Genomic DNA, 14,822 nt, shown 5'->3' with positions numbered 1-14,822 from the left:
TGGAGATGGCACATGCTAACTCATAGAATCACATAATGGTTTGGGATGAAAGTGACCTTAAAGATCATCTTGTTCCAACCCCCCCACCATCGGCAGGGACACCTTCCGCTACACCAGGTTGCTCAAAGCCCCATCTAACCTGGCCTTGCACACAGTAAAGAATTTCTTCCTAATAAAAAATTGCATTTAAGTGTTCAAATAGCTCATAAGATTTTTTTTTCTTTTTAATTTCTCCCTGAAAGAGAAATAGAATTCTATTTGCACCTAAATGAAAATCTACGATAGGTGCAAGAACATTGCAGACTATATCACTCAAGAGCTAGTAAGTTTGCATCCCTTCCCAGCATTTTACGGAGCAATTGCTCAAACAGTAAATCACAGCAGTATTAGTGAGTCACGCTTTGTAGACCCAACTGTACCCTAAACACTGGGCATTCAAGAATGTGTATGTCTCTGGCAGAGCTGCAATGCACTGGGGAAGGTACTACTCAGTAGTAGCAATCCTTGCACATGTGCCTCTTTCAATCAAGTCTGCAAGGACACCACGGAGAGATGACTCCAGCAAGGAGGACTGATAACCCACCTACACCAGTGCAGGTGGTTAGCCTCCAGCAGGGTCTTTCTAGGGCCCAGTAAAGCCAAAAGGTTCTTAGGTGCTGAATATACTACAAGCAGGCCACAGTCCCCTAAAATTAAATTTTCACATGAATTTCCTGCAATTAAAATTTTGCAGCACATAATGGAGAGTGTCACTTATAAATAGGACAGTTCTTAGACTTCATTGTTTCTACTAATTTGCTAGAAAAGAGAAATTATGCTCAATATAACTTGCTTGAATTTCACTACATGTTCCTACTTATGAGTACAATAAGGCAAACAAAATTCCACACTTGGTTCCCCACTAGTCCGTCATGCTGTATAGTTATTGGTAACTATGAAAATGTGTCTGAAACATTACCAGCTTAGAACTGCTGACATTTTAAAATGTACTTTCCACGTGTTTAATGACTTTCAAAACATCCGAGGCTGTGGAGAATTAATGCCAATAACTTTTCAGCTTATGCGGTGTGTATTTTCTGTAACAATTATAAAGTGAATGCATTTACTTGTATTTTGGCAGCTTGACTTAGTGTGATTGTATATGGTAACTATAAAGAAGCGGCTGATCTGATACTGCATTTTACACAGGTGTACTGATATCTGTGAATATAAATAACTGGAGTTCTTACAAATCAATGATAGCTGCTTCTTGGTCTTTTATCTGTACTGTAGTGTATAATTACATATATACACAGACTCAAATGTACTTCAATATTGTAATCTGAAAAATAGAATATGTATTATCTTTTTGATACAATACATGTATTATGCCTGGTTTATGGTGGTTTTGTTTAACAAGCAAAAAAGATGTGTGTTGCCTAGTTGTACAGTACTGTAGGATACTCTGCTGTGCACAGGTCCAAGTGCCTTAGACAAGTGTTTGGCTCTTTGAATTATAGGTCTATATGAATGGCTATACATATAAATATAAAATGAAGAAAATTTCCTCAATAAAATTGCTCAGAAAACCTTTACAGAAAACATTTTGTTCTTGAATCTCTAGCAAAAACATGGGTGTGTACAACAGAGTTAACTTCAGACAGCTGTTACTTACTGGAAAAAGGCCTCCAGAGACCAAATTACAAGTCTCTCTGCATGGAAATGAGATGAAGGAAGTCTCCTGAAACTCCTTTCAATTTTGAGAATCCTTCAAGCGTATCTGGTAGCTCTCTTGTGGGTGGTATATTCATGCAGAGCTATGTTCAATGAGGTGATAGTTATTTTAAAAATGTAAAGTTAGTGTTCCTGCTCAGTGCTTCAGAGACCTAATTCATGCTCCCAGTTCCCAATTTTATTTTTTATTAGCAAGAAGTGGTTTTCACTACTTTAGGTTTCATTGACAGCAGATTTGCACAAGAATTACACCTACTGCACATAGACAAACCTGATGTTTCACGGCTGAGTGTTCAACCTAGTCTGCTGCATGTCTGCCAGCCTTTTCATATTGCAAAGTGACTGACGATAACTTTTGCTTTTTAATTACTTTGCAATAACTTCTGCTTTGCAAGAACTAAGAGAAAATTATTAGCATAAGTTTCCTCACATGGAAGGCAAGCTCTTGATTATGTTAAGGCAACAGCATGCTTCCAAGAATGTTATTTTTCAAGTGGCTGCCTCAACAGTGAGACCATTCCAATACTGACCATTCTTCTTCCATAAGCATTAAAGAAGTGGTTAGCAACCTGAACACTTTTCCCCTCGGTCTCTGTAGATGCTCTTCACTGAGTTTAAACTGAAAAGTGTCTCAGCACAGAACACAATGAAAGAGTACAGTGGGATGGATGGCCTTGTAAGGCTTAGATGAAATCAAAAGCTTAAGTGAATTCTCCACCTGAGACATTCTCTCATACATATTTCACATACATGTGATACTAAATTTCAATTTTTTTTTATGTTGTAAATGAGTTGGAAAAAGGTGATATCCCTTAGATGTTAACAAAGGAGGCAATGGAGTCATAGGCTCGAAAAGACCTTTAAAATCACTGTGTTCAACCATTAATATGATGCTTATTATCGCTAATCCCTCTACCTTAAAACTAATCTCCAGGTGTATTACTGTTGGCATATACTATCAGTCTTCTGTGATAAGGGAGCCTGTCGTTTTAATCGCAGTGTGAACATATAGTATAGATCCTTCTCCCTAAACACTTAGAATCTAAACAGGAAATACAAGGTGCGGAATATAAATTAAAGCAAGACAGAAAACCTTGAGACTTAAAAAACTAAAGAAGCAAATTCAACTTACACATATGAAACAGATGATTAGCAACAGAGCTGAGAGCAAACAATTTTTTTCCCACTTCCAGACAAAGTATGACGCCCCTAGACCAGATTTGGTGTATAAGGAATGACAATACTGCCACTGTTAGATAGGGGTTCACCATGTTTAGGGGATTGCTAGTTGTAATCCTGTTACCACATCTATGTACAAGTACTTGGCACTTTTACACGCGTCAGAGCTACCTCAGAACCTAGAAGCAGTAAGGAGTAATCTAATCTACTTTGCTTCCCTACAGATAATGTATCTTTAACAGTTGGGCAATTCTGCTCTCAGCTACTTTATGAAAAGCTAGAACTGCTCTTCCACCTGTTCCTGCTGCTCCTGTCAGGTGCAGTCCTGAAAACCCCATTCACAGCATGCAGTCAAAGGGTTGCTAACCTTCTGGTACCACTGCAGCCTTTAGCAAGACCTCACCTTGTACTGTTAGGAAGCAAGAGGAAAGAAAGGTCTAGCCGTTACACAAATCTATGCAGGGGTAATGTAATTCCTCTGAGTACAGAAGTCATTTCCATAAGAGTGATGTGATGAAACTTGATTGTAAAGATGTACGATTTCAGCCAGAAGACTGAAAATCTAGGCTCTTTTGGAGCTTTAGTGACATCTACTGAAAAACAATGAAATCCACTCAAATATGATTAAAGCTAGTATTTTATGGTATACATATCCATATAGCTGTTTATGTATACACACATCAGATGTGGATAATTCTTTCTTAATTTTCAGGAACAGCCTTTCCATAGTTGTCACAGATTTAATTGCCTACATGCACACGGAAGAAGCTGCTCTCCCTGTGTTTCACACTTGCTTTTTGAAATGTAACAGAACAGTCTTATGTCCTATTCCTAAAATACTGTAAGAATGCTTTCCTTTTTCTTAGCAGGGAGCGTGTACGTGTGTGTGTGTTTGTGCACAGGCATGCTGCGTGGCATAGGTGTAATTTATACAGCTACAGTGTCACAGCAGAAGAAATAGGAACTTACATATGGCAAAACACTGTTAATGTGAATACATACTGTTTACACATAAGCTTTCAAACTCAGCCTAGATACGCGCTTGTGCAGAGCCACACTGCAAAGGTGCGTGCGCCCTGTGGCCCAGGCAGTTGACGAGGCGAGCACTGCTGTGCTGCACCTCCTGTCTCACACGGTTTCTTTATAAAAGTTTATTGTGTTTTACAGCCGCGCCTGAGCACTTGGAGCGACATGACTAACGAACGCCCGTCACATAACCTTCTCTCGCCTCCTTCGCTTGCACCGCAGAGGTGCGTCGCTGCAAGCCCCCGCTGCTCCAGGTCGAGCTGGGAACTTCCCTTTTCTGCGGAGCCTGGAGACCCGTTCCGCACGGCACCGCACCGCACCGCACCGCACCGCACCGCACCGCACCGCACCGCCCCAGAGCGCGGCGCTCCCTCCAGCAGCAGGAGGAGGAACCGCAGCTCCGCGCACACGCGGGGGCAGCTGAGGCCACGCCGGTCCCTAAGCCCCGCCTCCCGCTCCGCCCCGCGAGTGACAGCTCGGCCTCTGCGCACGCGCATGACCCTGTGGTCCGCTGCAAAGCCTGCTGTCAATAAGGTCTTCTGAGGGTGGTACCATTCTCTACCAGTTTTGGGGGGATTGGTGGGAAAATATTCCTCTAGAGGGTTGGAGAGTATCGTGCTTGCGTTCACAGAGCTTCTCTTTTATTAAAATACTTCTTCAATTTGAGGAAATCCTCATCGTTTTGTTACTGGGTAACAAAAGGCCCTGCTCGGCCTGGCAGCCTATCACCTTTCTCCCCCTTCCCGTTGGTCACTGGTTTATCCCAAGATGGAAGCCGCCCCTCGGTGGTGCTGACGGGCGGCCCGCGTGGGAGCGAGCAGGAGCGGGCGCTGGGCGGTAGCTGTTCTTCTTGCCAGGGGCCAGCGCGGCCTGCCCGGCCTGCTCGGGCGCCATGGTGAGGGGGAGCGGGGGGAGGAGGGGGAGAAGGGGAAGGAGAAGGAGGAGGAGGGGAGGGGAAGGAGAAGGAGAAGGAGAAGGGGAAGGGGAAGGGGAAGGGGAAGGATGGGGACAGCGGCTCGCTGACTGTCGTCCCCGTCCGTTCTGCCCCAGCGTTCGGGTTGAACTCGGCCGTTCCGGTAGCGCGGTGTGGAGGGGTAAAGGGCCCGTTGGCCGCTTTGCTTGCTGGGCTCTCCAGGAGCCTCCTCGCGCTCCGGCATCCGCGCCGGCAGCTCCGGGCCTGCGGCGGGGAGGGGAAGGGGCAGCCCGGGCGGTGGGCATGTAAGGGGCCGTGAGTGGGGTTAGGTTCCCTGTGTCACAAGCACCTTGCGCCATCAGCCACCGGCAGGTTTGTAAGGGTAGCAAGTGCCCTGTTTCCTTTTCGGTTGCTGTGAGCATAAGGTTTTAAAGTGCAGTTTGGGGGTTTTAACTCCAAACGTATGTCTGCAGTTCAGATACTCTGAGGTTTGGTATGACATAGTGTGTCGTGTTTTATACGTAATGTTGCCAGGTAAAGAAGATAGGCTAGATCCATAAAGTAGTTTGCCAGGTGCGTGTATCTGTTAACACGTTTTGGTATGTAAGTAAAGCTGGACACTTTGATTAAAGTGTTTCCCCAAGTCAGACGTGCTGACTTGTAGAACAGGCTTTCACCCAGTTAGAACGCTCAAGGTTTGTGTGCGTCCATAATGTAGATACCTTTTCGATATCAGAGCTATGCCTGTGTAGTGGCGCAGCCTTCATGATTGGTAGTGAATTACTGGTATAGGAACAGATGTCTGAACAATTTTCAGAAAGCTAGGTGTGTCCAGATGAATTTCCTAAGGTCAGTTTCCTACCTTGCTTGGGTGAAGTTTGTTTTAGATTTGACCCAGTGTTTAGAAAGTACTTACTTAAAAATTCCTTTCTAGGGTTATATGTTAAGGTGCATATGCTACAACCAAATATTTATTGTACTGATGTATTGCTGGTTTGCAGCTGAATATAGTATTAGGGTATATGAAATGGCTGTTGCGAAGGTGGTGAGAAGACTTACGCTACTACTAGTCTTTTTTTGCTTTTTGTCTCTAAATATGCTGATATTTCCTTAAAAGGAATAGAGTAGCACACTCCGGGCAGAATAAAATTCTTTTTTAGGTGCATTTAATTTCATTTTTTTGTAATGATTAACCAAATGTCCTTTTTCAGCCTCACAAGAAGAAGAAACCCTTCATAGAGAAGAAGAAAGCGGTAACATTTCATTTAGTGCACAGAAGTCAGAGAGATCCACTTGCTGCTGATGATACTGCACCCCAGAGAGTTCTACTGCCTACACAGAAAGTAAATACTCACTTTTAATACGGAGGTTGATTCAAGTAAGAAGTGCTGCAGGAGAGAAAAGTGGGTATGAAATTGTACAATTCAAAACATAGTCTGAGAGAAGGTAGTTTTTAGTCCAGCTTATTAAAAGGCAGGGGATATTGTGGGGAATATGATAGTTGTGAGTTATGACCTGTTGGCTTACCTCAGCTGGCATTAGAAATAGAAATGTATTAAAAAAGACAACAAAAATTGCCTCACCTACCCTGAAGAAGCAGGGTCTGTTAGCTATGCTGCTTATGGAAAAAGTTTAAGGTCATGCTCACACAGCACCTGAACACTTACTGAATACTGAACCAGTCGGTTACAATGTTTGAATAGGCTGTGAGTTAGGGTAATGAGTGGAGAGAGGACTACAGGACTTTATAATTCAGTTATTCCCAATAGATGAATTGCTTTTCTTTTTGCTAGTGAGTGTTAAATGGACTTCAGTAACTCCATGTATTTCTTTCTACAATTCCAAGGGGCATGAGGAGCGAAGGAGGGAAGAGCAGCGGAAGTATGGCGTCTTCTTCGATGATGACTATGACTATCTTCAGCATCTAAAAGAAGCCTCTGGTCCATCTGAGCTTGTCCCTTCTGTTCGTGGGCAGCAAAGCAGAATTGTTGTCACAAGTGAGGGGCGCATAGAAGATGAAATTCAGCGAGTTCCAGTAAGCAGTATTTTTGATGATAATATTTTTAGCCTGTTTGTTGGAGTTTAGCATTCTGTAGGCACATTAACCATATTCATATAGTGGCTGTGATCGCTATTTATATATAAGGATCCTTTTGGCCCACAGTAAGACTTTCCTACAAGTGAAAATAAAAGTTGATGAGCCTCAGTTTTTTGCTAGCACAGCATTAAAACATCATGTACCCATATCAGGCTTTCCTTGAAAGAGATGGCTTATTTGTTTGAACAAGTCATGCATTTTCCTGGGGTTGGCATTTGTTTTTATGATTTTTAGAAATCTTGAATGCTCTGGGAGTTACAAATATACCAGGTTCTGTTACCAGTGCACCATGTTTTTAAAGTGAAATGTGACAGAACCCAGAGGGAATAAAAACAAACTTTTCAGTTCCTTGGTGACTCTTCATCAGGGACTGTAGTGATAGGACAAGGGGCAATGGGTTTAAACTTGAAGATGGGAAGTTCAGGTTAGATATAAGGAAGAAGTTCTTTTCTGTGAGGTTGGTGAGGCACTGGAATGGGTTGCCCAAAGAAGTGGTAAGTGCTCCATTCCTGGCAGTGTTCAAGGCCAGGCTGGAAGAGCCTTGGGCGATATGGTCTAGTGTGAGGCATCCCTGCCTATGGCAGGGGGGTTGGAACTAGATGATCTTAAGGTCTTGTCCAACCCAAACCATTCTATGAAGACTTTCAATAAAAGGGTAATTTCAAATATGTGTTAGTGTTCTCCAAACCAAAAAGTTTTACAAATTTAGTTGTGTATTGTACTGTATAACCATTCTCTAAAAAGCCTGAGAGATGCAAAAATACTGTCTCTATTGACATGAGAATGAATGCTGCCAACACTTTACCTGGCTTTCATTGCATAACTTTGAAAACTTGCCACCAATAAAGTAGGGCTTGTCTTAAGAAACACGTACAGAGTTTCTTTTGGTCACATGATTGCCTGCACATTTCCATGAATGTGAACTCAAATGAGAAACTGAGAACAGGTATATTGTAATACTGTTTTTTGTTTCTTTTTTTAAGGCACCATCTATTAAGTTACCTTCCTCAGTATTTGCCACAGAGTTTGAAGAAGATGTGGGCTTGTTAAATAAAGCTGCTCCTGTTTCAGGTATCAAATCTTTTACCTTTCTGTAACTTGAGTTGCCATCTAGGTACTAGATGGTAATCATGGCTTCAATTACAGTGTCATATTAGTTTTGGTTTAGAACAGGCTCAGTAGCAGACGTAAATAATGATCTGTGAGAGACCTGTGTTTCAGTTTGAGACCTCTGTCTGTGATTCAATAATAATAGCTTTTTTAGCTTTGCTGGGGATGTCAGGGGGTGCAGAATCCTTGAGCTCTTACTATTGTGTAGCAAATACAAAATAATAACAAGAGAGAGCTGTAGCTCAGACTATTGATTTGTTACTCCATCTGTTTGAATCAAAGGCTGAACTGGATTTTCATTCTCAAAAAATTCCTTCTTTTCATAGGCTGAGTGGTATTTTCTTTCCTTCATTAGTATTTCAGTGTTACAGGCTTTAAGTACGCTTTTGTTAAGTATCCATGTTTGCACTGAACACTCGCTGTACAGCTATCTTAATTCTTCATAACAGAAAGTAATTGTGGTAGGTTTCTGTACTAACAGAAGAATGCTAAAGACGCTGCTGTTAATTGCATTAGAGAAATTTTCTGATCTTTTGTAATGTAGGGAATTTAAAGGGCTGGGAGCTCGGCTTGGAAGTTGATTGTACAGTACTTTAACTTAGATGGTTTTCCTTCTACAGTATTCTAAGTAAAATATATTAGAGTACATTTATGGAAGTGCAAGACCTCTGGAGAATTTTTATTTCTGGATGAGGAAAATTGACAAGAGGCTGGTGACTTGCCCTGGCTTGTATCAGATCTACAAATGTTATTGAGAAATCTTCTGATACTTAAGTTGAATCTTTCCTTAGTGGAAATTAAAAGTCTAGCTGGATTGATTATTATCCAGGAAAGTAGCTTTGTAACGTCAGAGAAACTTACATATGTAAGTGGTGGTTTGTTTGTTTTTTAACTTTCTAGGACCACGACTAGATTTTGACCCTGATATTGTTGCAGCTCTTGATGATGATTTTGACTTTGAAAATCCAGAAAATATCCTGGAAGATGATTTTGTTCTACAAGCAAATGACCCACAGAAGGGGTAGATACAGCTTTACAGATCTGTTTGTCATCTGTAAATAGGAAAGATGCTATTTGTTATTTTATATTCTTGTAGTAAGCAAGAATGGTTTAAGGTTTCAAATTGAATGCTTAGGTGTGTTAAAGGGAAAAGTATTACCTTGTCTTATGTGGGTGGTAGCTTACAAAATCAAATTTTCATGTGTTATCCAAGATACAGATTTCATTTGTTACTTTGAGCTCATGGATTGTATGTATTTGTTTCCAGATGCAATGTATGGAGTAATAGGATTCTTGAATTGAAGTTATCGGAAATGTTTTAGCTTTCAGACAAAATTAGTATGCTGGCTTTGGCAACATAGTTATGCTAAATTTGTTTTTTCTTTTACTGGCTTGAAGATAAGTTTCATCTTTTCCTTTCAAGATTTAAATTTATTACTGCTAAATTGTTTCAGATAACCCAGCGTTGGTCAGAGCCATGGAAAGGTCCATGTATTACTCTAAAACTGTTTTAAACTTCTGTTCAGGGGATCAGGTGCTGAGGATGAAGATGAGTGGGAAGATGTGGAGGATGATAGTGATGAAAAGGATAGTTGCAGTAATGACTGTGATTCAGAAGAGCCTTTATCAGATGATGGGGTTAATGGACAGATGAAAGAATTTCTTTTTATGCAAGAAGAAACGAGGAGTCGTTTCACAGACTATTCTATGACTTCTTCAGTAATGAGAAGGAATGAGCAGTTAACCCTGCTGGATGACAGATTTGAGAAGGTGAGGCAGCTCAGGAAAGTAATTGTTAAACATAAGGGTGCTAAATGCTTCTTTTGTCTTTTGATTCATCTCACAGTCAAAATGCACACAAGGTGGTGTCCTGTATGCTTGTGCAAATGCCTGGGAAAGACTCAGTTCTTTCACCCTTTCTCTTCTCCATGCCCAATTATACCTTCATGAAATGATGTCAGTGGAAATATGATGTAACTTTTGTCATGAGCAATGTCAGGTTTTTTAATGTGCAGATTGAAATAATGTGTCAGAATAAGAAACATTTTCTAGAAGATGATCTATATACTGTAAAAGATAGCTTTGTGACTCCTGTGCCAGAAGAATACTGACAGTAAGGAAGAAATCCTACTGCACGTGTGTTTGAGTTATTCGGTAAATGAGAGGGGAGGGGAAAAGGGGCAAATAGAAAGAAATGTATAGATCATCTTTAGGCTATCAAAAAGTTGCATGACAAATGTGATCTAATTACAGATACCCATTTCTTTATTTTAGTTTTTTGAACAATTTGATGAAGATGAAATTGGAGCCTTGGATAATGTGGAGTTAGAAGGCTATATTAACACAGACAATGCTCGGCTGCAGGAAGTCCTGAATGATTACTACAAAGAGAAAGCAAAAAAGTATGTATCCCCAGAAGTACTGCTTCACTTAAGCAGTTTCATTTAAGTTATCCTGTGTTTGTATTGAAACTTTGGGTATGCTGTTTCCAGTTCTTGTACTCAAAGATTTCATCCCATAGTAAAAGCAGCTATGTATGAATATTATCCAGTTTTTTTCATCACTGAATGTCAGTCTTAACTTGTGAGATGATAAAATTAAGTGGAGGTTTTTTGATGGTTTATGTGAGATCATGCTCCTTTTGTATAATTGTATTGAGGATAGTGGAAGTAATAGAGACTTTCTTCCTTTCCCTTTTTAGTGTAATTTACCATTCTCCCTATACCTTTACCTTTGTTTTCTGCTGTCCTAGCAAAGTATATTCTGTCCTGCTGGTGTGCAGCTGATTCCATTGTATACCTAGTTTAATGATAATAAACTCGCAAGTGACTATTATTGCTGTTGTAGCACTGCAAAAATTAGGGCTTATAAAGCAGCCCTGTGACCATGTAAGACTACATTTCCATAGTATATTCGCTTTGTCTTAAAGCAGGTGATAAGTCATTTAACTTTGGGATATTAAGTGTTCTCACATTAGTCTTGTGCTTCCTGATTGAAAGATACAGTAGTGTGTCCTTGTAGTGAAAGATGACTGGGTAGTAGCAGAGTACATATTCTCCTCCAGAGCTGCCTTGCTTACAGACTAAAAAGTATATCCTCTTCTCTTCCTGTCCTCCAGTCACAAATATTATGTGTCACGTACAAAATGCCATAATACTTTTCTTGACTGTATCTCTTGTCCTAATGTTTTAGTGTGTTTTGTGGATGCTTAGTTAAGGAAACTTAACTTTGCTGCAAGTTCCATTGAGAATAGCTTTCTTCAGTTTGGGGTTTTACTGAGCGGACACTAGGTTTACATAATTACACATTTTCAATAAAAGATAAACCTTCGGTTTTTTTGTTCTTTGGACTTTAAAGTTGCGTGAAATTGGATACTCTTGAACCTTGTGAAGATTTAGACTGTCCTATGAATGAGGAAAGTGAAGATGAAAAGGAAGAAGTAGTAACTGTAGTTGTTGAGGAACCAAAAGAAAAATGGGATTGCGAATCCATTTTGAGTAAGTATTTTGGTGTTCTCTTGTGTCTTCCTAGGATTTTAAAGTAAATGATAAGTATCTCAGAACTTTTCTGACAGTGCTTTAGATAAAATAGTTAATGCCTGTGAATTTTCAAGGACTAAGTATTAATACAATTCGTAATAAACCTACCTAATGTCTGTTTCCAAGCCTTCACTACTATTTCTTTTTGTGACCTAGGTACATACTCAAACTTATATAATCACCCAACACTTATTAAGGAGCCATCAAAGGTAAGATCGTCAAACTTATTCTGAGCGATACCCTGGCCTGGAAAAGTTTGAAACCAAAATGATTGTTTTCTCAATGGATAGCTGTTTTTAAAAGAAGGAGTAGAAAAGAAGGTTGGGAGGGTGTTAACTTTCACAGAATCACAGAATCCCAAGGGTTGGAAGGGACCTAAAAAGATCATCTAGTCCAACCCCCCTGCAAGAGCAGGGTAACCTACAGTACATCACACAGGAACTTGTCCAGGCGGGCCTTGAATATCTCCAGTGTAGGAGACTCCACAACCCCCCTGGGCAACCTGTTCCAGTGCTCTGTCACTCTTACAGTAAAGAAGTTCTTCCTGATGTTAACGTGGAACTTCCTATGTTCCAGTTTACACCCATTGCCCCTTGTCCTATCACTGGATATCACTGAAAAAAGCCTAGCTCCATCATCCTGACACCCACCCTTTACATATTTGTAAACATTGATGAGGTCACCCCTCAGTCTCCTCTTCTCCAGGCTAAAGAGACCCAGCTCCCTCAGCCTCTCCTCATAAGGGAGATGTTCCACTCCCTTAATCATCTTTGTGGCTCTGCGCTGGACTCCTTCAAGCAATTCCCTGTCCTTCTTGAACAGAGGGGCCCAAAATGATTGTTTTCTCAATGGATAGCTGTTTTTAAAAGAAGGAGTAGAAAAGAAGGTTGGGAGGGTGTTAACTTTGATACTACTTCTGTACTGAAGAAGAGTTTGGGTATATTTATTAGTAAAATAGCTTAAGTTCAAAATTTCTGTAATAGCAGGACAGAAATGTAGAGTGCAGAATTTACTTTCTTGCTATCTGTGATATGCCCTTGTGTAATCTGTGTCTCACAAGCACACATTGCTTGGGGTTTTTTGTTGAAAATACAGTTTTATTTCCCTGCTACAGTTTGAAACAGTTTCTTCTAGCTCTTTTGGTCTCTAGACATTCCCCATCATTGGAAGGTAGCTTGATCTTTAAAATTGTGAAAGGAAACCTTTTCTGTGGAAGTTCCTAAAGGAATGTTAAGTGCCTTTTAGTAATATCTAAATAAAAGGGAGATTATTTTTATTTTCTTATTCTGGGAAGCCAGATTCCGTTCACAGGTTGATTTCTTACTTAGGGATTAATGTAGATTTTTCTGAGGGAAGAAAATAGTGTTAGGAAACTTCCATGTTTATTACTGTTAAATCTGAATCTAATATTTTTATACTGATAAGGCAGTGTGGTGTGCACTCCTTGCAGACAGAGCTGGGGACCATTCATACATAATGTGCTCTCTATTTTAGCCCAAACCCATAAAAATTTCCCAGAAGACTGGAATTCCTCTGCACATCTTGCCTCCGAAAAGCCTTACTGCTAAGCAGATTGAACGCATGCAAATGATTAATGGCAGCGACCTGCCAAGAGCATCAACACAGCCCCGTTCCAAAGACGAGAGCAAAGAGGATCGCAGAGCTAGAAAACAGGCCATAAAAGAGGAGCGAAAGGTACACTTTGTTTTCAGGAAGAACCTGCAAAAACATGTTATATTATCTGAAGTCTGTCTCACAGACCTTTTTAAAGCTCCCTTGTTCTTGTGTCTGGAAATAAATGGGAAAGACTTGCTGGTCTCAAAAGACTGGTTACTGCTTCTTTAAAAAATCCCCTGGAAAGGAAGTTAATATCATAATTTTGTCCTCCTAGTTTCTGATGTTGAAACTTTGGGACTGTTATGTATGTAATTGTGGCCACAATAACATTGGAAGGAGCCCTTATATATAGTTTTTTTTAGGGAGGCAAAGGAAACAGTTGTAATGTTTCAGATCAGACAGAGTAAAAAAGCTCTGAAAGAAATGTGGGAAATCTAATTGGCTGCAATGAGAGATACCAGTTGTTTTATTTAGGAACAGAAATTGCCAGCATATCAGAAGCTTCAGCTGATTAAAGATGGTAATCTTCGTGATATGCATTTTGACTGTTAATAATTAGTGCCATAAATAATATTATTGTCCAGACTGCTGCTGGTTTCATGATCGAGAACTGTTAATTAGAATGGTTTCTTCTTGCACGTCATGCCTATTTTCTAAATCTGTAATAATTGGTATGCACAGGAACGCAGGATGGAAAAGAAAGCCAACAAGCTAGCCTTCAAAATGGAGAAAACGAGGCAAGAGAAAGAGTTGCTCAATCTGAAACAGAACATTCAAGGACTGAAGCTGTCTTGATGAAACTAAGGAACTTTCTTTGGAAACAACCTCAAGTTTTCATTTGTATTGAGAAGGGAACTGCTAGCTCGTAGCTTTGCCAAGCATGCTCCAAGGGGGTTATTCAGATACTACTGTAACAAGAACTTGTTATTCTTTCTGAAATGCAGTTATGCATAAAACCATCTATTAGTGATGTCTGTTCTGTCGTGAGTGACCTGGCAACTTTTGCAGAGTTTCATTACAGTAGAAAGGTATTAAAATTACAAAAAATGTATTTTTCTTACAAATCATCACTGGACAAAGTTTTATATACATATTTGTATATGTATTCAAGAAATCAGCAGAATCTTGCTGATTTATCTGGTTAAATTCTTCTATTAAATTATCTCAGTTTACAAAGCAGTATGTCTGTGTTTCTTCTCTCCTTTATACTCATGGTTAAATGCAACAGAAGGACTGATGAGAGCTTTTAATGTACAGAAACAGTTCGAAGTACTTGTTTTTATTGGAAGAAGGCTTTTATAATATATTGATAAAGTAACGTGATTTTAGTGAAGGGAATAAACAGGCATGGCAGGGGGGTTGGAACTAGATGATCTTAAGGTCCTTTCCAACCCTAACTATTCTATGATTCTATTTAAAAATCTTTTGATCACTGCTCAGGAAACTGAAGTGTCAATGGAATTTTCACATCTAAACTAAGCATTTTCTAAAATTGTCAAAGAGACTGTGTCAACCAAATCAGCAAGAATCATCTGTAAGATTAGAACAAGTTTTCATTTAGCCAATACCTGCACTAGTTTTCATGTGCTTCACAGGCTTAAAGAAGGTCTGCCTGTGTCATAATCAT

At 40.0% G+C, this 14,822-nt stretch overlaps 1 protein-coding gene across 1 annotated transcript; it reads left to right on the top strand.

Moving 5' to 3' along the window:
• The first annotated feature begins 4,503 nt into the window (after positions 1 to 4,503).
• On the top strand, positions 4,504 to 14,374 carry LTV1 (LTV1 ribosome biogenesis factor). Its single transcript, XM_065680683.1, has 11 exons — positions 4,504 to 4,813; positions 6,043 to 6,174; positions 6,678 to 6,866; positions 7,913 to 8,000; positions 8,940 to 9,060; positions 9,566 to 9,809; positions 10,314 to 10,441; positions 11,397 to 11,536; positions 11,735 to 11,787; positions 13,073 to 13,273; positions 13,877 to 14,374. The coding sequence occupies exons 1-11, from the start codon at positions 4,811 to 4,813 to the stop codon at positions 13,988 to 13,990; spliced, it is 1,413 nt and encodes a 470-aa protein (XP_065536755.1). The 5' UTR covers positions 4,504 to 4,810; the 3' UTR covers positions 13,991 to 14,374.
• The last annotated feature ends 448 nt before the right edge of the window (positions 14,375 to 14,822 follow it).

Source organism: Lathamus discolor, chromosome 5 (genome assembly GCF_037157495.1).
Source record: "Lathamus discolor isolate bLatDis1 chromosome 5, bLatDis1.hap1, whole genome shotgun sequence".
In the NCBI taxonomy this organism is placed as follows: Eukaryota; Metazoa; Chordata; class Aves; order Psittaciformes; family Psittacidae; genus Lathamus; species Lathamus discolor.
Note: the sequence above shows the minus strand (reverse complement) of the source record. Positions and strands in the feature narration are given on the sequence as shown.

What these genes read in the sequence shown, in the direction of transcription:
- LTV1 (XM_065680683.1), top strand. An exon ending in TAAAGCTGCTCCTGTTTCAG is followed by an intron (nt 8,001 to 8,939) that starts GTATCAAATCTT and finishes TTAACTTTCTAG; the next exon opens with GACCACGACTAGATTTTGAC. An exon ending in TTATTAAGGAGCCATCAAAG is followed by an intron (nt 11,788 to 13,072) that starts GTAAGATCGTCA and finishes TCTCTATTTTAG; the next exon opens with CCCAAACCCATAAAAATTTC.